This window comes from Andrographis paniculata, unplaced genomic scaffold, assembly GCF_009805555.1.
Source record: "Andrographis paniculata isolate CXL003 unplaced genomic scaffold, ASM980555v1 Contig11END, whole genome shotgun sequence".
NCBI lineage: Eukaryota > Viridiplantae > Streptophyta > Magnoliopsida > Lamiales > Acanthaceae > Andrographis > Andrographis paniculata.
In genome coordinates, this window is record NW_026137391.1 from 646,707 (window position 1) to 668,954 (window position 22,248).

Here is a 22,248-nt window from a genome sequence, read left to right on the forward strand (position 1 = left end):
TTGCAAACATCAGATAGATCATATCGTACGTAGGCAACAGAAAAACAACTGACAGATGGCAGATTATAGACAGATTTTTGGCAACAAATAAGCAACGAAAGATGGCAGATCGCACGCAGAAACAGATATGCAACGACAAATGACAGATCGCACGCAGCAACATACAGACAACGAACATATGACAAATCGTTTCAGATCGCTCGCAGACAACAGACAAGCAGTGAAGATTTCATATTGCATACAGGCAACAGACAAACAGCGGATATATAACAGATCAAAGACGAGACAAGACAGATTTGCAAGAAGACAACTTGCAAATGCATGAACTCAAAATCACAAGACCTCCGGGTACAATTCAGGTTGAATGTACCCGGAGAAACTCGGGTTGGTAGGTTATATCTATGGCATGAGAAAAATAGACTTTGATACTATATTAGAAATTATGGGGGAAAAATAAAGAGATTGTGTTATTGATCATCAAAATAAATAGCTTATATATAGACAATACAAAACAGACTCGATAGACTCAAATCTAAATAATCTAATATATAAATAAGATCAAATATAGATATAAATCTACTAAATCTAAAACTGAATATCTAAAATATCTCAATAGTATAAATTGAAAAGTAAATAAGAGTTTGACCCCATTACAAACAGTGCTGGCCTGATTGTAAACCGGGTTTGGAAAGACCGACCCGAGCAAGACCCGGTTTGAAACCGGGCCATGCTGGTTCATTAGCGTGTCATGCCAAGCACGGTCCAAAAAGTTTCGGGCCTATTTTTGGAGGCCCAAATACAATGTTTTCGTACCGTGCTCAGATCGGGCTCTCGGACCATGTTTATTTTTGTTACCCCTAGATAAGAGTTACTCTATTTTGTTATAAATAATAAGTATCTGTCCCAAATAATTTTTCGTTTTTTCTATTTTCGTCGTCCCAAGTAATTTGTCATCTCATTTTTTTGAAAATATGATTATACATTTTAGTTAGATTTAAAATTTCATAAATTACAATATTTTAAATCTTAATTAAACTACTCCCTCCGTCCACGAACTAATATCCTACTTTCCTATTTGAGATGTCCAATAACTATTGTTTTATTTTTTTTGTTAAACACGAATTTTATATTTTTACCCTTAATTCATGTATTACTTTTAATCTCAACTATACAATTAAAAGCAAATTTGTCAATGAGGCAATCACCTAAAAAACCGTACAAATACACATAGGACAAAAGAAATTAGACGAAGAGAATATTTAATTATTTTAATTTTAATTTATAATTATTTTTAATAATATATTTTAATAATTTATTAGTTATACTTTATCTATATTATATTATTCAGAAAGTATCTTTTTAGGACAAACAATAACACAAATGGAACAAGAAAGTAATATATTAATATAAAATAGATATTATTAAAAATTTATTAAAAAGTTAACAAAAATAAAGTAAAGTATCATGATAAATTATACTCCTTTCGTTGGTTGTTCTTTTTAAACAAGAAAATTTAAGAGAAATATAATTAATAAATAATTAAAAATATATCAGTAAAAATAATTATTATATAATAAATATAATATTAATTTAAAATTAAGATAAATAAAAATATAATTAAAATGAAAGTGACAATATAAGATAAATAGAAATATGAACATGAGACAGGGAGAGTAATTATTATTTATTAAAAATAAAAATGATAAAATCGTCGTTAGATAATTGGATGGAATTAATATGGATTATGTATAAATTTTAATGCATAAAAAGAAAATACTATTTCCGTCCCACATATCGTGTCATACGATATTTTAGGAGGAATGTAATTAATAGATAATTAAGAATGTATTAGTGAAAATAATTATTTTATAATATAAATAATTATAAATTAAAATTAAGATAATTAATTAGTTTAATTAAAATTTAAAAAAATAAAATTAAAAAGTTTAAAATAACATTAAAGTGTATAATTATTTTTTAAAAGAGAAAAGTGACATGGTAGGTGGACGAAGAGAAACGGCAACGTAAATATAGTGTGTGGAACGGATGGAGTAATAAATAAAATAAAATAAAATAAAAACCATAATTTTGGCTTTGACCGACGAAGGGAGTATATATAGGAGCAAAATGCGATTTTAGCTAAATCCTGAAGAGTCGTGGTTCATCGATTTAAGCATTTTTTAGGATTAGAAAAGAGGTGACTTCAACGGTGAGTTTACTCAGAAAATCTTCTGTTCAAGAGTCATTCGGGACATAATTAATCTCTGAAAAATCTGCCTGCCCGAAACCCCCACCACTACTCTACGGAAATTCTGTGATCCCACCGAATTGGATAGAATTCATTGATAAGCAGGCGAAATTTTGCCGTTTTTAGCGAGGTATTGCAATGTCTTTTTCATTTTTCAAGCAATCAAGGCCTAAAACTCCGCAGGAGTTGGTGAAGACGATCAGGGATAGTATCATGGCGCTGGATTCCAAAACTGTAGCTGAAGTCAAAGCCCTAGAAAAGGTTTATTCTATTTCGTCTCTGTCTTTTCCTTTTTTAGCTTTGTTGGAAATTACTGATGAATTGTTTCGGCGGAAATATGATTAATCTCGTTTGCTGTTTTGTGATGTAATTGATGCTTTTCTGTGATGGAATGCTGTCTATTGAAATGTTGATGAGGTTCATGGCGATTGAAACACTCGATTTCTTAGTCAATTGAAGGTGGAACAACAAATGTATTTTGAACATTTTGGAGATTAACAACAGAGTTTTCAGCTTGATGAACATTTGCGACGATGTATTTTTATCTGCAAGAGTTAACCATTTGATATGCTTTAGTTGTTTAGTGATTCTTACACTGAATTTGTGCATTACGTTTATCTGTTCTTTAATGGAAGAGTAAAAACAAGACTTTAGGTGGTGTGTGATGCATTTGAAGGATATAACTTATTTGATTGTGTTTGTGTAATGTTCTGAAATAAGATGTTCGTTTTTTCGTTTATATTGCCTTGATTCAACTAAGTAGGGAGTTGTGAGTCCTAAGTCGACATAGGGACAGCTAATTTTTGCACACAAAGTTGGATACTGTTTTCATCGTATTTGTAATACTTTCTTACTAACTTACAGGCTTTAGAGGAAGTTGAGAAGAACTTAGCGGCAATGAAGATTATGTTGTTAGGGGATGGTGAAACTGAGCCGAGTGCTGATCAAATTGCACAACTTACACTTGAAATTTGTAATGAAGATGTCATCGCTCTTCTCTTTCATCAGCTGCCGGTTCTGGGATGGGAAGTAAGTAGTCCAAATAATTATAAGGATGTGACTTTTTCGAGCAGTGCTTGATTATATGTATGACATTTACGCACAGACTAGGAAAAATATAGTTCACTGTTGGTCGATATTGCTGAAGCAACAAGTTAATTCGGTATTTTGCTGCGTGCAATATATGGAGAACCATCTCGAGTTGCTTGACTTCCTTGTGGCATGGTAAGAACCTCTCTCACATTTTTATTATGAAAATTTTATTTTTGTGATGCAATTAAAGCACTTTAATGATGCAACGAATCTTGACCTTCAATTGATTTGTTTCTTCTCTTTGATAATGTTGTACTTGTGTCTACTCTCTTTTCTTCTTTTGCGCAAATTCAGTTATCATGGTCATTTAGATGCATTTTTGGAACATGTCTGGTTATGTGAGAATGTTAACTAATATGTATGTATATATATATATATTTGTGTCGGTGTATTTCTTATTTTGCAACCAGCTATGATAATAAGGATATTGCACTGACGTGCGGTCATCTACTGAGGGAATGCATCAAATTGCCGTCTCTTTCCACGTAAGAGAGACATGTCATTACTTTTGCTTCTCTATATCCTAATCAAAGTTCATATATTTTCTCAAACATGTGTGGAATGTTGCAGAAAATATATGTAATAGTAATCTTTTTTTATTTTTTTTTATTTCTCGGTATGTGGTAGCTCAACATGAATAATTTGGTACTGTGATTGCAGATACTTATTAGAGTCTCCGAGCTTTGGGCTATTCTTCAAATTTATCGAGCTGCCTAATTTTGATATTGCATCTGATGCATTTTCTACATTTAAGGTTAGATCTCGTTCTAAACGCTCTGCTATGATTTCACTGTTATCTTAAAATACTTGCTGCTATTATTGACCGGGTCGAGGAATTGATATTATAGGATCTGCTCACCAAACATCCAAATGCAGTCTCTGAATTCCTGACTGCTCACTATAATGAGGTTTTTACCCGATTCTTTCAATATTTTCTTGAAGTAGTTTAAAACTCTTTTAGTTTGATGCTATTCCAACAAGAACCCTACATGTTGTTGTATGTGAAAATTTGTTCGATTCTACTGTCAGACGATTATGCTAATCTCAACAATTGTTTTTTCCCAGTTTTTTGAACAGTATGAAATACTTTTGACGTCTACAAATTATGTGACAAGAAGGCAGTCTCTGAAGGTTAGTAATTAAGATAGGCTGGCCGCATTCTGAAGTATATTGTATATTATTAACAATATATCTTCAATAAACTTTAGCTTCTCTCGGAATTTCTTCTGGAATCTCCAAATGCCCATATTATGAAACGCTACATTGCAGAGGTTCACCACTTAAAAGTCATGATGACTTTGCTGAAGGTACTACTCAATTTTGTCTTCCTTGTATCGATAAGGTTCTCAAAGTGTTATTGTGTGTTCGGCTAGGTAAAAAGGAAAAATTATATATATATATATATATATAAAGAATAAAGAATAATGAATGTCTAGGTTCATGTTTAATCTTTGAGGTAGTCGGCATCTAAATATCCTGCTTTAATTCCTACATGAGTTTGACCTGCTTGCGGACGAATTGGCCAATTTGGATTTTGCGAAAAGTTATATGATGTCATGAACTATTAATCAATCGAATGTGTTCCAAACTTCTTGGATATTCTGAATGAATGGCGGCTAAATTAATTTATTCAAGACATCTTTTTGAAGTTGCGCCCGACATTAAATTTGATACAATAGAAGTCAATTGAAAATATGAAAACATTTCATGAATCTTTATTACGTATGATCTTTCTATATAGGATTCGAGCAAGAACATCCAAATGTCAGCTTTTCATATTTTCAAGGTAAAACTCAAGAGGATGACGATTCTGCATGAATCTATCGGCATCAGATCATTCATTTGCGGCTTTATTTTCTCGTATGAGTTGCAGGTTTTCGTGGCCAATCCAAACAAACCGAGTGAAATAAAAGTTATTCTGGCGAAGAATCATGAAAAGCTTTTAGCACTGCTGCACAGTCTATCTGTCGGAAAAGGTGAATTTCATTCGAAGCAGGTGTGTTCTTCATTTCAGTGTTACTAAACTATCAGTTTTTTTTTTTTTTTTTTTTTTTTTTTATCATTCCAGGTTCCGAAGACGACCAATTTGAAGAAGAGAAGGAACTGATAATCAAGGAAATAGAGAGAATATCCCGGCTTCCAAACCTCGGAACCTAGGAACATTTCGACTGTAATGGAGCTAACCTAGTACATCACATCAACCTTTTATATTCTGGTACGATGATTTTATTGCCTCAAGCCTTCATGTAAAGCTAATTCAGCTGCATTACTACCTGAAATGCCGTCTTTTAATTACCCCTTTTCTTACTTGCATATATTCGTTCATTGATTGGGTTGCGGTAAGGAGCATGTATGTTGTCGTTGATGTATTATTGTTTTGTCGCTCGTGTTGAGTTTGAGTTTTGCTCGCGCATATGTTAACTTGTAACAGATCTTCGTAAGAAAACTTGTGAGTGTTTAAGGTTGTACTATTTGATATAGTAACTTCTTTAATACATCCAAGGATCAAAATGTCATATATGACTAGGAAATGAAATGGTTACAATGGTTACGGTGCTCGTTGTTATTCGATAGCACTGTGCTGACGGCAAACAAAATATAGTCCTTTAGTAAATAATTTGAACTAATACATGTGCTATTTAGATCGATACAATGATGTCGTATATTCGGTTTATTCGAACCTCCTATTATACTTCGTTCATTCATTCAAATTTTTTTGATAATTTATACTTCTCTTTCCCACATGATTTGTTTTTATTTTTTATTTTTGTTCGTCCCACATACCTAGTCATTTTTTTTGTTAATATAATTATCCACTTTAATCACATGTTAAATTTTATAATTTTTTTAATCTTATTTACTTGTCTTAATTTTATTCTTATAATTATTTTTAATTATATTTTACCAAAATACTTGTACTTACCATGGAACGGATGGAGTATTTTGTATATTGTCAATATAGCTTTTCATAGGTACAAACGAAGAGAGAACACTAGTCGGGAGCCACCAAACCTCACATGACGTAGAATCGTGATTATCACTATGGCTCGTATCTATTTTATTTGAACAATTTTTTAAAAATGAAATTTATTTATTAATTTTTTTTTATTATTATTGTTATTTTTAGGAGGCATTACATATAGAGACTGCACACGTGTGAAATTACATATGGATTGTATTTTGACATGACGTGACTTGGCGGTTGCCACCGACGACGACAAGTAGCACAAAGTGCAACTCCAACTCCAACTCAAACTCAAATCTCTTCCGCAAAATCACCTCTCAATTTCATCCCCAAATTCCAATTCCGATTCCAATCGCATGGATTTCTTCAATTCCGTCTTCTCCGATCCAGATCAACCTCCGTCTCCACCAGATTCTTCGATTCCTTCTTCCTCCTCCTCCTCCGCCGCCGCCCCTTCATGGCAATTCGGATCCACCATTTTCAGAACCCTAGCCTCCAAATCCGAGTCCTTGCTCGACAATTACTACAAGGATTTCCAGGAGTTCAGCTCCGGCTTCGCCAAGGAGACATCCGTCATCCGCGAAGCCGCCTCCCGCGCCGTCCACGACCTCCCCGGCCGGCTCGAGTCCGGCGCCGCCATCGCGCAGGAGTCGCTCGAGGCGGTAGGTCAGGCGATTGACGACGTCGGCTCTACTGTCTCCGAAATCATCGGTAAGGATTTGAATTTCGCGAATATTCGTTTGATTGATCCTCCTCGTGATGGTAATTCGGCGAGTGGTAGCGGCGGCGATCTAGATAGGGTTTCGAAATCTAGCGGCGATGATTATTACGTTAAGCCTTATAATAGATTGGAAGCCATGATTCGTTCTCTGCAATGTGATGCTCGAACTTATTGCAATGAAGTTGTAAACAGTGATTACAGTGATTGGAAAACTAGGTTTAGGGTTGAGAACATGAGGGATGAAATTACCAAATTAATCGAGGACAATGAAAATGGCGTAATTAGGGAGATTTACAACGAGGTCGTCCCTCGAAAGGTCGACAATGAGACATTTTGGTGTAGGTACTTCTACAAAGTCGACGAGGTGGTTAAGGCTGAGGAGGCGAGGTTAAGGATTGTGAAGCGTGCGTTCTCCGGCGACAAGGAGGAGGAGCTGAGTTGGGATGTAGATGACGATGAAAATGGCCAAGAGAATGAAGATGATTCGATTAAGAATGATGTTGGGGAGAAAGGGAAGGCTAGTGTATCAAAGAGTGATATTGTGGCAGATGAGTCGAGATTAATAAGCACCGAGAAAGAGGGATCGGATGGGAAGATTGGAAGTGATATTTCGGTTATTTCAAGCCAACGATCCGAGGATGATGGCGGATGGGATCAAATTGAGGATATTCCCAGCAGTGATGAAGGGAAGGTAGGTGGGAAGATGACGAACAATGCAGGAGATGAAGAAATTCTGTCATGGGACATTGAGGATGACGACTAAAATGACGACTAAAAACAGGTACTTTACAATCAAGATACATACATACATACATACATATATATATATATTTCTACTTGATTGCGAATGTTAACAGCATGATTATTTTTAATTGTTGCGACTGCCTGTTTACATTAGTCGAATTATACAGCTGCTATGACTTCTTGCCTTGCAATTCGATCTTTTTTTAGTTGCTTTGTTTTTGAGGGTCGGGATCAAGTGGGGTTCGAGGATTAACTGAATATATCGAATCATTTTTTATGAAAGTTTCTTCCCTAATTTAGCAATTCATAATCGTGGAATTGTTTCTCCGAGGATATTGTTGTGTAAATTTTAACTAATGGATGATCTTAATATCATCCTTAATTCAGCACTAAGATTAATGATAGTATGTGTTATATGAACAATCTTGTTGTACGATCGATTTATGCATTTGTATTATATTAATATAAATTGTGTATCGTTTGTTGTTACATTGTATGTCGTATGGCATTTGTTGATGTGCCGTCATCACTAATGCCCTTTATTATCATTTGATGGTTTAATATTCACCATGATTATACTTTGTATTATTCCGTATATTTTTAGAGTTAGCACTAGGTTGTGTTTCTTAAAGGTTTCTATTTGGCTTTGGAATAGTTAAATTTTGAATTGAAATATTGTTTGAAATGAAGTAAATAATTGTTTTATATAATATAGTATAATATACTTATACAAGAGTTGCTATTAAGAAGAATTTATGACTTTGAGCTCTAGAAAGAAAAGAGCATTAGTCCTGTAAATAATGGCTTGGTGGTGTAGGGGTTGGAAGTGAACCCCCGACGCCCCAGGTCACCTGTCACATATGGTTCGCCTAGTGTGACTGTCCGGTCGGGCCTGATTTGCAAGGTATTAGGTTCGGCCGGGGGTTTACCCAGTGCGTGTTTTCGGGCAGCGGCTGCGGATTCCCACATACGGTGAAAATGAAATATATAATATTAGATTTTGAATTTATAAAATTGAGATTAATTTTATGCATATTTATTGTGATTTTATATAATATCATCTCCATGAGCTTGAAATGTAACTACATATATATTTTTTAATTTTAATTCTTTAAACACATAATATTTAATATTCTTTTAGTAAATAAGACTTTATTATACATTACAAATATCTTCAAACTAATATTTATTTATATTAATATGACCCAAATTAGCACTCACATAATTGAGGCATAAAATAAAAATTATAAGGTGTTATGTGATACAAGAACATATGCTATGTTGGATTGTATTACGCGAGCATGCCCTGTTTGCCTTTTTATAAGAGTTGAATGGGCCAAAATCAGTGATGTTGAGCACCTATGATATATATCAAAATTAAAATATAATACAGTATTAAATTACATATGAAATCTAACATCAAATATTTAACAAATTTTATCACTATATTTCTTTAGCCAAATTTTATCAGATTTTACTATTTAGACTCTATTTTCCGAGAAAAAATATATTTTTTTTTTCTCTCACAAAATATCATGTAGAAAACATATGCTTATTATATACATTTCTTTATCTTTTCTACAGTAAAAGACACAGAAATGCTTATATCCATTTAATTCAAATAAGCCAAAAAAAAAATAGTATGTACATACACTTTTGAAATTTTTAACACTATTCATCGTATTAAATCTTTTTATTATTTCTAAAATCCCTGAAACACCTCCAAAAGTCGTATCTTAAAAAAAAAAAAAAAAAAACCAAGTTTGAGCATACATTCAAAACTTCAAAACTCAAGTGATTTTGTCACAATCAATTGTTGCTTCTTCATTCCAAGTACTTATTTGTGTAAACCAAACTTGCACAAGTATGTTATAAATCATAACACTTCATTTTTCCACGCGACTCTTCGTTTCCACACAATTATCTTCCCAGTCGACTAATCCTCTACGATTATCTAAACAAAATAAACACATTTCAAGCAGTAGATACATACATACATACTTGCATTAGTTCAGTTGTCCTGTTTCAGCATCCGAAGAATGGTGAGGAACAGATTGAGAACGTCCAGATAGAGGTTGACGGAAGCCCAGATATAGTCGTCGTATGTGTAGCGCTTGATCAGATTCTCAGTGTCGTAAACTATATATCCGGAGAATATTATGGCGCCGATGGAGCTGTAGATTGCAGAAGTGGTAGACCCCAGCGGGAAGAACGCCTGAGGCATCATCACAAACAAAAAACCAACAATGGACTCAATATCGAATGCTGAAAATCGGGATCTATTTGTTTGTGAGTTTTCAACCTAAACTTTACTACTCATTAATTTTTCTCCCATAAAAAATATCGAATCAAATACTTATTTTTTATTATTTATACTACATGCATTCTACCGGACTAGTCTCACTTACCATTTAAAGTTGTCCCACCTAAACATCCCATTTATAGTATATGTAGTCCTCACACCATATCGACCTATCTTCATTCTTACTTCTTCTATTTATCCAAATACCATCCCACATTTTATTCTTGATCTTGTTAAATTCCTAAGGGTATTTTAGACTTTTTCATCTTAGACAAACTCGCTCACTAATATAATATTCGTTCCATTCCAACTGAAAATATTTATTTACCATTTTTGTCGGTTCCACTAAAAAAACATTCATTTCTTATTAATCACATTAAAACCAAAATATTATTTAACTTTTATATAAATTAAAACATACAATTAATTTATGCATAAAGTGCAAAGGACTAATGTCAAAATCTTTTACTAATCAATAAAATATTACTCCCTCCGTCCCATAAGAAGGATACCATATTCTATTTTTGTCCATCCCAAAACAAGGGTACCATTTTTTAGTAGTTGTACTACCTACCTACCTACTTAACGTAATAAATACCCTTACAATTTATAATATATTCCCTCCGTCCCAAAAGTATAGTCCAACTCACGGGATTTAAGAAATATTGATATTATATTGGTGGTTGGTAAAAAGTATGGATAAATGACTTTTTTGCCCTTGTGAGTATATTAGTGTAAAAATTAGTGGCAATTGTGTAATAATAATGAAAAAATAGGAATAGTTTTATGGTGATATGATTATTTATGAAAATAAGACTATTGTTTTGGAACACACAAAAATGATAAACAAGACTATTGTATTGAGACGGAAGGTACTAGTATTACACAAATGGCATCACTTTTATAACACACCATACTAATAGGGATATTTTCGTCTTTTTTACTACAAACTAATATCATACTAATATTTAAAAAATTTACGTGCAAAAAGCAAATGGTGCTCTATTTGATTGAGGGAGTATTATTATTTCTCCTACAAGATCGCAAATGACTCATTTGCATTGGGATGGAAGGTTTACTATTTTTTCAATCTACTACCTATTTCTTTTAGACAAGTGGGGCGGAAGCAGTATTGCACTAAAAATTAATTTTACATTTAAAACATCTCATCACCTATTTATATCAAGTCAAATAATTATTCTAATTCAAAGTTCTACTGTTCAAACCCAAAATCCAACTCTCAAACCCACAAACAAACACACCTAAGGGATCCCAAAAATTGTGCTTAGAGGAAAAAAATAATGAGAATACCTGAATGAAGCCGGTCAAAACCAAGACGAATAGGCTCGTGAACAAGATTGGTCCTAGAAAGCTGAAATCCTTGCCTTTCTTAGAAGCCCAGAAAGTGTATCCCGTGAGCGCTGAAACTACAGCCGATGTCAAGATCAAGGCTTCAAGCACAATCCATCCTGCAGAGACAAAAGTATCATGTAATAATCAATTGTGCAACCACCAAAATCCATCCTTCAATGTACAAAGATAATTACTATATGTTATGTCCTTACCTTCGGTATTGGCGCAGGTTACGCCAACCGTTAGGCTCAAAGACAACGTGAACAGCCCAAGGAAGACGAGGTTCAACGGGTGCTTCTGTTTGTAGGCATACAGAGGCCATAACACTAAGGAAGACAGTTAGTAACAAACAATGTGAAGGCATTTGAAAGCCTAAGGATTTGCAGCATTGAGGGTACGTTTGATACACAGTATGGAATTTAAAATTGGTTCTTCTATTTGGTAGAATAAGATAATACGACAGAAAAATGCATTATAGAACTCAATTATCATTTCCTTAGACGAACACAAAACATGTATGCATACAAAATGATGCATAAATTAATAATTTAAAAATATGTTAGATCAATACAAAAGGTTTGGCATGAAACTCTTCTATCAATTTGCAGAACCCTCTATTTGCTGCGGACAATGTGATGACGACGACATTTTGGGGAAAAAACAATGGAAGAAGGTTTTAGATACAAAAAAAAAAACTGCATAAGACAAAATCTTAGTATCATTTTAATCACGACAAATTAAATTCTCTTTCATTTATCTATTTCTCTACAAATGGAAAGTAGAGAATGAAAAAAAATAAATTTGTTTCTCAATTTTGAATTCTCATGTCCAAAACAAATGGATTCATTTCTGTTTTCTCTATTCTCATTTCACTATAGCAAAAAACCCAAAGGCTGCATTGCGTTACTTTTTATATTATACTTAAAAAACACATTCAAAATATCAATTCACTGTCTATTTATATCACATCAAACCACTATTCAAATTCAAACGTGTACCATTCAAAAAATCATAACAAATTCAAACGTGTACCATTCAAAAAATCATAACCCGAAAATCAAATCCACAAGCAAACACACCCTCTTAAACCCTAACTCCGTTTGTTTGTGGATTTCCAATCAAAACTTTACTATTTGCTGAATTTTTTTCCTATAAAATATCAAATCAAACTCTTGTTGTTTATATTTTATTTTACTAAAAATTAATTTTACTTATCATCTAAGGCCTACATATATCAGTATCATATCATACACTATTTCAATTTTGTACCAAACCTCAAACCCATCACCATGAACACAAGGATTTTGCAGCATTTGGAACCCTAAAAGATATATGCAATCACAAAGCAGATGTACGCAGCAATTGATGATATCTAACGAATTGTAGGATTAGTGAAGATCTGCTACGACACTACGAATCGACGAATTTGAAGGTGAAGAAATACGAACAGGCGTTTATGATTATTTACTCGAAGAACACCGGATCTATGAATTATTCTCAGAAATCGCGAAGATTAACCGACAAAATCAGGAAAAAAAAAATCAAAAATGATAAAAACTCACATATAAAAGGAGTGAAGACGAGGAAAAGCAGCAAGGCGGAGTTTCCACGGAGGAGATCGTTGATCGGAGCGTAGAGAACCGTGGCGGCGGAGACGGCGGTGGTCATAAGGATCTGCGCCGCCAGTATTCCGTAGACCTTGCGAATGAATCCCCATCGGAGCTGATTCTCGCCGCGGCTAATTCCAGGGTAAAGCTTCTCTCCCGATTCTATATCGAATTCTCCTCCGCCTTTCATTTCCACGGCATCAACATCGGCGTCGGCGTCGGCGCCGGTACTCACCCTGGTGTAGCTAAACATCTTCGAGATCTCGGTGGCGAGGCGACACTGGATTGATTGATTTGATTCTATTCTTCTCGTGAAATTTTCTCTCTTTGTTTCTTATCGATTCGGGAGAAACGTCTACTGCAATTTGGATGCTTTGTCGGTGGTTGGATTCCGGGTCGGTTCGGGTTGGCCCGTTTGGATAAACGGGTGGGTGGTGCGGGCGGAACTTGAGGTCCGGGAGTTCTCAAGATTACCCAAAAAAAAAAAAACTACCAAGACAACAACAAACATCTATACAATTTTACTTTTTTTTTTAAAAAAAAATTATATTAAAAAATAATATTTCTGATCCGTCTACCATATACTTCATATTTTTATTTTTTATAATATATTAAAAAATATTATTTTTATTACGGTTATTTTTACTTTTACTATAATAAAAAATTTAAAGGAAATAATCAAACAAATAATCTTGAATATGATACTCTACAGTTTCATATAAAATATTCATATTTTCTATTTTGTTCATTTCTTATAATTTGATATTTTTTTAAATTATACTTTTAATTACATTTTAAATTTTTTAATTTATAATTTTTTAATTTTAATTAAATTATTTAATTATTTTAATTTTAATTTATAATTATTTTTATTACACAATAATTATTTTAACTAAAGTCAATCAAATTCTTTTTCTTATTAAAGAGACAAAAAGATACTATCAAAACTTCGCATTAAAATCCATCGAAAAGTTTAGAGCATTTATAAGGCGAAAAGTATATTAAGTCAAATACTATCTTCGTCCAGCTTTTAAGGTCACATTTATTTTTTTATTGATATTTAAATATTAATTATTATATCAAAATATTTTACAAATTAAAAAAAAATTACAAAAATATTCTATTAGAATATTATAATATTAATAGAAAGTCATTAATAAAAAAAATATATATAAATATAAAAATATTTTTAATGTGAGGTGCAATATCCGAAAAAAAAAGATAATTAAAATGTGACGGCTTCCACGGACCCAAAAGTATCAATTTTCTCTAAATTATCACATTAAATATCGATATTTTATTTTTTAAAAAAAAGTAAAACAACCTGTGTGTGATCAGAGCCTCGTTCATTCATCTAACAATGGCAGCCAAAGTTTCCAAAGAACAAAACCCCATCTTCAAAGCATAGCCCAAAACAAACTCACCATCGCCAATCTTCCCACCTTCGAACATCCTTTCAAAAACATCCTCGAACCTTCCAATCTTAGGCCTAATTCCCTTACAAATCATATGTCCTAACCATCTCACACCTTCTTGCAATAACCCCTCCTTACCCAGCCCTGCCGCAATTGAATCCATCGATCGAATCGGCATTTCGAAGCCCCCCCGACCCTCCATCCCGAGCCAAAGCCTCTCCGCCTCTGTTGCAAAACCATCGTCGCAAAGTTTCTCGATCACCAACGCAATCGACGCCGTCGTCGGCCGGAACCCGCGACTCAATACCTCGTTGAGAAAGTTTACGCCTTCCTCGCTTACGTTATGTCCCCGAAAATAACCCTTAAGCATCGCATTGTACGTTACGGAGTCCCGCTCAACGCCGTTTTCGTCCATGCTGTCGAACATCCTCCGAGCCTCCCCCAATTTCCCGTTCGAGCACAGCCCGTTTATCATCGTGGTGTAGGTTACGGCAGTCCCACCGCATCCCCCGTCGAGCATTTCTCCATAAAGCTTCTCCGCTTCATCGATATCGCCGTTCTTGAATAACCCATCGATTAAAACATTGTAGGAGTAGTCGTTCGGAGCGATTCCGCCGTCGATCATCTCGGACCAGAGCTTTCTTGCGTCTCCGAGATTCTTGTTTCGACATAGACCGCGAATCATCGTCGTGTACATGACGATATCGAGAGAGTAGCCTCGGGTTCTCAATTCGTTGAAGATACGAAAACCGTCGTCGACCATTCCTCCGTCGCACAATCCGACGATCAGTTTTCGGTAAGTGTAGACGTCGGGCGCTTGATTCTTCGCGACCATTGCGTGAAGAACAGCTTGGACTTTTCCATAACTACGATTCCGACAAAGCGCAGATACCAAGTGTTTGAAAACAACGTTTTCCGGAACGTGCCCCGCCGCCAAGATCTGCCGGAAAAGCTTGTAACCTTTCCCGGGATTGTTGTCCAAACAAAACGCTCGAATCAAACATCCGATCGTCTTCACATCAGCTACAACGCCACTCTCCGTCATTTCTCCATACAACTTCCAAACAATGTCGATTTTCTTGCTTCGCACCGAATCCAACAACACCGAATTCCATGTTCCCAACGACACATTATAACCGATACTTCTCAGCCATTCGAACACAACAAGAGCTTCATCGATCAAACTGTTTTTACAGAGGGATCGAATGTATGTTTCCAAATGCTGCGGCTCGGGCTCAAACTTAGCTTTGTTGAGAAAATCTCTAGCAGCATTGACAGCATTGGCATCAAGTAGCCTAGAAAACACAATGTTGCAGAAATCGGAATCGAATTCGGCGACGTCGATGGATCGAAGCCATGAATAGAATCTGAAGGATAGGGAGGCATCAATCTCCTGTCTCAAAACTGCATTGTAAACATTAGGATCTGAAAAATTCACATCAGGAAACTCAGTTGAAAGAGTTGGTTCCCATTTGGAACGAGTTCTGATGAATTTAGATACTTCTCCCGCGATCGAACAAACCCTCGGGCTCTGAATTTGGGGATTTTTCATCAATGAGCTATTTTCCTCAACGATTCGACTATGAGAAGAAGATTCAAGGTGGTTATCAGTTTGCTGCTGCGTTTTTTCTTGAAGACTAAAGCTTCGCACTCGAATTTGGACAGATTTAGGGTTTCGACGGAGGAATGAATTTGGGGGAATCGAAACCCTCACCATACCAATTGCACAAATTACGGATTCAATACAAATTTGTTGCAGAATCTATCAATAATCGTAAGCAGACAATAATTTCGCATATGAAACATCATCGATCGATAAACAGGAATGCAGAGAAATCACTTACTTGAAGACGAGGCAGAGGAGAATGAAAATGGCAGAAAGAGTGATTTCTTCTATACCATGAACGAGAATGAATAGGGAAGACAGAGGTTTTTTTAATCGCCCCTTCTACTTTAGACTTTTTTCATTTCTACCCCCAATTCTTTTACCGCTGTGACACTTTAGCCCTATCCAAGCATGTTAGCGTACAGTTATATATTAATAATTATGAATATATTAATAAAAATAATTATAACATAATTAAAAATAATAAAATTAAGACAACTAATTAAATTAATTAAAATTTAAAAAATAAAAAATTTCAAAATAATATTATTATTATTAATTATTATTAAATGTGAAAATTTACAGTTTTCGAGGGCATTTCGTGGCTTAATAAGCTGTAAATTTAATCCAGCAAGGCAACTCACACTTGTCTGGAAACAATTTGTTATTTTAATACATACAAAATCAATTGATTTATATATATTTATAAAATACTAATATCACAAAATTTCGTACAAAAAAATATATTGATTCGAGATAGAGAGAGTAATTTCCTTACAATGTATTGAATGAAAAAATCGGTATCTGATTTCCTACTTCGTCTCCTTCACCTTTGCTCTACGTCGTTTTTTACCTAAGTAAAAACTTTCATACGGTAAACCAGATGTATTTACGCATTAAGTTCCGTACATTCACCCGATCGAAAAACTCCCTAACCCATCGGTCACATTATTGAACAAGCGTTCGCATTCTCATCATTAAACATCATGTGCATTTCGCTCTCTCCGTAAAAGTATCTATCGAGCGACGAATCCGCGCCATTTACATTTTTGCCCTTTTCGTCGTCGTCTTGTTTCTCGACAAGTTCGACTTTCTTCCCTCGCTTCTTCTTCAGCCTCTTTAGCACTTTCTGCGGATCGAACCTCCCTGTCACGACCACTTTGTTATGGTTCATGTCCGTGACAAACTTCTCGACCCCTGCTCGCTATCCACGACAGGGTTAGTTTATTACAACCTCGATGGAATCGGAGGGTGTGTAAGAATTCAAACCTTTGATCTTGGAAATGGTTTTCGCTACCGTTCTTTCGCAGGCGTTGCAATGCATCGGCACGTTGTACTCTGACACGACGATGTTTTCTGTCGAATTCATTCGATGTTGTTTCGATTCTCTTCTTCTTGTTGGTATTGAATATTGAAGATTTTTCAGCATTTGAACATGGATTTAGGATGTCCCAAAAACAGTTATTTTAGTTTTTTTTTTTCTTTTAAGGAAAGTCTTGGTTGGATATGAGAATCTATCATCTTTTTTACCTCACATCCAAAAATAGAGACTCTGTTTATATAAAAGTTTTTAAAAATTTTGAATTTTGGAAAAAATTTAAAAATAGTAAAAACTCAATATTTGATATTATATTTTATGAGACTGACAAGAAAAAATGATGTAAATCTTTTTTTAAAAAAACTATTGTTGATGAATAGCATAAAAGTTTTTGTATAGTCGGCATTGTTCAAGAATCTTACGTCGATTTGACATTCAGCGATTCGATCTTATTTTTTTGACAAAGACTTTTTTTTTTTATTAATCTTGAAACTCGAATTAGACACCATTCAAACAATATCCGACAGATCCGATAAATCTGAAAAAGTTTTTACAATTCTTAAATTTTATTTTAAAATTAGATTCCGACATGATATATATTAAAATTTATATATTTTATTAAAATAGTATAATAACATAATTAATTAATTAATTAAACTAAAATATATATTTTTAATATAATTTATATTATTTGAAATTAATTTATATATAATTGATATATTATTAATATATTAATCGAATTCGGGTCTGGGTAGAGTTATTCTTGGACTCGAGACCCAACCCGAACATGATATGGATATACAATACTTAATTTGTATTCGATCTGATACCCAAATAATTAAATTTGATCTCAAATAAATGGCTCGAGTTCGGGTAGGTCATCCATTGTCATCCATATTTGTAACGTATACGGTTCTTATAAAGATCGTTTGAATCCTAATCGATCGAACGGAGAAGAATAGCGAGGTTCTATGATGTTCGAGACATCGATAAAATGTTCGATTCGATTAAGAATGTACATTACATTACTTTACGACATTGTCGTTTTTTCTTTTTATCGACTTCATTGCGTTTTCACTATCCTTCGAGCAACCGTATCGCGGTTTCGACGAGCGAATGCATTCCAATCTTGTGTCGCCAAAGCCCTACGGTCCCGGAGAAGATATTGAAGCTCTCTAGCTCCGATGTTGTCTCCGCGACGGACTCGAGCTCCGTCGCCAACCCGAGGCTCCGAAAGATTCGTACATTTTCGACGTTGTCTCTCATCATCCAAATCGCGAGCTCGATCGCATACCTCCTCATGCTCGGGACTTTCACCGACGGGTAATAATATCGCTTCAGCGTTAGGACAAGGCGACGGGCGAGGTCACCTCGTCGAATCCCGGATTTCTCGAACACGGCCTCGGATTCTTTCGGGTCCATGAATCGAAAAATCGCGGCTGCCGCTCCCGTCATCACTTCCTGTAGTTTGTTCTCTTCATTCATTACTGCGTCGAGAATCTGCGCGACGGCGACAAATATAATCAAACGATTCCGGTTGGGTAAATTAGCTGAAACTCGAATCGAAAGTCGAGAAACTTACCACCGGCGCGGCGGCAATGAGCCCTCGAAACTCGTCGAAACAATCGTCGCCGCCGTAGGCGCAAACGTTCCTCAGAACCCGAGCTGCGTTTACGCGGAGGCGGGGAGATTCCAAAGACGTCGATAATTTTTCGTTCATCCGTAGCTTCGCGATTCGATGGGCCGTGTTCTTGCTTTCTAAGGCCAGCATGGCTAGAGCTTCTCCGGCGGCGGATCTGACGTGTGACGGAGTTTCCGGCGCTTTATTTTCGAGAAAGATTTCGAACAATACTCGGAGAACTCCGCCGGTGCAACCGATCCTCTCCGTTCCGTCTTCTTCGATCGCTAGACACGTCAAAACGTCGATCCCGAGCAGCTGCAGCTCCGGCTGCTTCTCGCCGTGCTTGAGGATATCGCGGATGTAACCGATCGTAAAAATGATCTCCGATATCTCTTTCCGGAGCTGCTTTCCGGCAGCGCCGGAGGTTCCGGCGAGCATCTTTAGTACCTGCAATGATCGTTTTACGGTAACGATTTGAGACGGCGTCGGCGACGGGTGCCTTAGAAGGCTCTCTTCGGCGTGTATGAAGTCAACGATCTTCGGAAGGAGACCTCGCGTGTTCCCGATCTTGCCGCAAATGTCGTGGTCGCGCGCGAGCTTCTTGAGAATCCGGAGGCCCAGATGATTGAACGACCACGAGCCGTACCCATCGCTGTCGAAAACGATCGTCTTCTCCAAAATCTCGTCGCCGGCGCCGCTGTGGCTCCGGCTGACGTGTAGCAGCGACGATATCGACTCCATCGCCCCGGGAATTCCGGCGATCCGCAGCGAGTTTTGCCGTATCCCGGCGAGTTTCGACAAGATCTCCGCCGCCGAGTATCGAATCTCTTCGTCTTCTGGATCTTTCCAATTAAGCATTTCGACGAGCCTCTCGATCGCCGGTAAATTGACTCCGATCTTCTGTAACGTGTCGTCGGAGAATCGCGGGCTCGTTGAAAACTTCCTCATGATCCTCGCCCCGATCAGCTGCTCGTCGGGAGAGTTCGAGTCCATCAGCTCCATCGCGAACGCTACCATGTCCATTTTAAGCCCGTCGAAGATGCTCCCGTTTACGCACTTCGAATACGCGTCGTAGAAGAATCTCCGGATCGAGATCAAACCCGTTTCCCCGAACTCGCATTCTTCATTCACCAATTCAAGCATTTTTCGAACGCTAACTTTCCATTCCCAATACGCTTTCTCGAGCAAGAACAACAACGCCTCGGCCAAGGCCAACGAGTAGAAAATGATGAGCGCCGATTTTCGATTCTTCTTATCGTTATCGCCCTTCTCGATGTCGCCGTAGTTGCGGTGAACGAGCTTCATCATCGACAAAACGACGCACGCCGTCGCCGACAGGAGTTGGAGCCAATACAAGAGCTTGCTAACATTGCTCGATAAAAACATCCATTTCGCGTAAGGGAGAAATGGGACTTCGGAGCTCGTCCACGTCCGGGTATCGACTCGTCGGTTACCCCAGCTCGATTTCTGTCGGGGATCCTCCACCCTCGACACCTCCCGACGCCGCTCTCCGTTCCGGCAAGCGGACTTGACGGCATTGATCACAACGTTCGAGCTCGACTTGATTGCGCGGAAGCTACTAATCCCGACGTCAGCGATCGACCACGTCGCTTGATGCTGCCATTCGAGCTCGTGGCTACGGCTGAAAATCCTCGTCCCTTCGACGAACAAGATGACGGCGATGATCCAAAAGTCGGTTTTGTCGAGCGTGATCGCGAACCCGCCGAGGAGGACGACGGTGGCCCATATGAACCCGAGAGTTCCGATTCCCGAAGCCGCCTTTTCGAGGACGGCGAGACGGAGGGCGAAGAGCGTTAGCTTCTTTTCCGGGGCTCGAATCGACGGCGGCGTTTTCGACACGGTGCGACTCGTTTTTCCGGCGCTAGCGCCTGAGATTTGGGGCTCGAATATCGTCGGACTTAGACTTCCGGCGTCGGAAATTTGGAGATGAACACTTGGCTCACTATCCATTTGATCCCAAAAAATTAAATTTAGAGGATCATAAATGTAGGAATCGAACAAAATTGGATCGGATAATTTGGACACAAATTGTTCTTGATTGAATTTTTGCAAATTATATATATATATATATGTATGTGTGTGTATATAAGGAAGAAGAGAGGTGAGCTTAGAGGACAAGTTTAAGGAAATCACGAAAGAAAACTGTTAAGGCAAAAGTTGCGTTTGCTTTTGTTATATTATCGGGAGTTTGTTTTTAAGGTTTTATTTATTTATTTATTTTTAAATATATAACATCCTCTACTATTTTAGTCTATTAAAATGTACAATATAATGCGCAAGTTTTTTTATACAAATAAAAAACTTAAAATATCTTATATAATTTTTTTAATAAATAAATATAATTTTTGGAGACAAATTAGTATCTGATTTTTATAAAACTATAAAAATAAATCATTGATCAATTATTTATTTATTATAAAAAATTATTTAATATATTACTTTTTTATTAGTATAAAATTTGCATAATTTAGGGCTTTATTTATAATCAAATATAGTTTGGATAAGGACGATGTTTCGTGCAAATTTTAAATTAACATTAGGAGTTTCACTTAATAAATAAAATATAAAGTTTTTTGTGTATTTTTACTAAAATAGAAGGGTGTATTATATATTTTTTTTTAAAAAATCTTTTTTATTTCATTAATTTTAAATTTTTGTAGTGAAAAGTTTTTGGTTTTGGTTTTTAAATAAAGAGAAGTGGGTCAAGTGTTTTAAAAGTCTTCTACTTTTAAAAAATAGTAAAAAAAATAAATCAACCAAATTTGGTGAAAGAAAAATGTTAGAAAATTGTTGTATGTGTCACGTTTGGGCATGTTGTGATTAATTACTAATTAGTACATAAGAGTCAATGATTTGGGGTCTATGTTTCATATCCAAATGAATTGGCAAATAGTTTGCTTAAAGAAAATAATATTTAATTTAATATTATTTTTTTATAAACTAAGATTTTTATTGTTTATTAAATTTAATTTTTAGTTTGAATAATAATTTAAATATATATATTTTTGTTAAATGAAACACGACTATATTTATATAGGGAAATGTAAAATCAAATTATATATTTGTAATATTTCTTTTATTTAAATAATTTAAAGTATAAACCCAACCGAACCTCCTCGTTAACTCATGAATTATGACGTTGAACAAACGTGGAGGGTGTGTCCTGTAAAATGATTCACTTTTTATTTAAATAAATTCAAATTAAATAAAAATAAAAATAATAATTTATATATAT

At 35.7% G+C, this 22,248-nt stretch overlaps 6 protein-coding genes and 1 long non-coding RNA gene across 7 annotated transcripts; 3 read left to right on the forward strand and 4 right to left on the reverse strand.

Moving 5' to 3' along the window:
• The first annotated feature begins 2,179 nt into the window (after nt 1-2,179).
• On the forward strand, nt 2,180-6,066 carry LOC127247908 (uncharacterized). The gene is made up of 11 exons (XM_051269997.1): nt 2,180-2,509; nt 3,113-3,277; nt 3,354-3,472; nt 3,751-3,825; nt 4,001-4,094; nt 4,189-4,248; nt 4,406-4,471; nt 4,549-4,647; nt 5,082-5,126; nt 5,214-5,316; nt 5,409-6,066. Exons 1-11 carry the CDS (start codon nt 2,387-2,389, stop codon nt 5,495-5,497), a joined length of 1,038 nt encoding a protein of 345 aa, XP_051125954.1. The 5' UTR covers nt 2,180-2,386; the 3' UTR covers nt 5,498-6,066.
• Nucleotides 6,067-6,453: 387 nt separating this feature from the next.
• On the forward strand, nt 6,454-8,961 carry LOC127247899 (uncharacterized). Its single transcript, XM_051269985.1, has one exon. The coding sequence runs from the start codon at nt 6,662-6,664 to the stop codon at nt 7,787-7,789; it is 1,128 nt and encodes a 375-aa protein (XP_051125942.1). The 5' UTR covers nt 6,454-6,661; the 3' UTR covers nt 7,790-8,961.
• A 678-nt stretch (nt 8,962-9,639) lies between these two features.
• LOC127247917 (BI1-like protein) lies at nt 9,640-13,377 on the reverse strand. The gene is made up of 4 exons (XM_051270007.1): nt 12,988-13,377; nt 11,638-11,751; nt 11,384-11,541; nt 9,640-9,985 (listed from the first exon to the last, which is right to left on the reverse strand). The coding sequence occupies exons 1-4, from the start codon at nt 13,283-13,285 to the stop codon at nt 9,782-9,784; spliced, it is 774 nt and encodes a 257-aa protein (XP_051125964.1). The 5' UTR covers nt 13,286-13,377; the 3' UTR covers nt 9,640-9,781.
• Nucleotides 11,696-13,186, forward strand: LOC127247925 (uncharacterized). The gene is made up of 2 exons (XR_007837947.1): nt 11,696-11,819; nt 12,812-13,186. It is a non-coding gene; the product is annotated as an uncharacterized LOC127247925 (long non-coding RNA).
• Nucleotides 13,378-14,245: 868 nt separating the features above from the next.
• LOC127251141 (pentatricopeptide repeat-containing protein At5g18950) lies at nt 14,246-16,347 on the reverse strand. The gene has a single exon (XM_051274743.1). It carries the CDS (start codon nt 16,162-16,164, stop codon nt 14,383-14,385), a length of 1,782 nt encoding a protein of 593 aa, XP_051130700.1. The 5' UTR covers nt 16,165-16,347; the 3' UTR covers nt 14,246-14,382.
• A 649-nt stretch (nt 16,348-16,996) lies between these two features.
• LOC127248006 (heavy metal-associated isoprenylated plant protein 19-like) lies at nt 16,997-17,422 on the reverse strand. Its single transcript, XM_051270131.1, has 2 exons — nt 17,323-17,422; nt 16,997-17,250 (listed from the first exon to the last, which is right to left on the reverse strand). Exons 1-2 carry the CDS (start codon nt 17,420-17,422, stop codon nt 16,997-16,999), a joined length of 354 nt encoding a protein of 117 aa, XP_051126088.1.
• An 823-nt stretch (nt 17,423-18,245) lies between these two features.
• Nucleotides 18,246-21,147, reverse strand: LOC127247515 (uncharacterized). The gene is made up of 2 exons (XM_051269377.1): nt 18,954-21,147; nt 18,246-18,871 (listed from the first exon to the last, which is right to left on the reverse strand). Exons 1-2 carry the CDS (start codon nt 20,961-20,963, stop codon nt 18,449-18,451), a joined length of 2,433 nt encoding a protein of 810 aa, XP_051125334.1. The 5' UTR covers nt 20,964-21,147; the 3' UTR covers nt 18,246-18,448.
• Between the last annotated feature and the right edge of the window lie 1,101 nt (nt 21,148-22,248).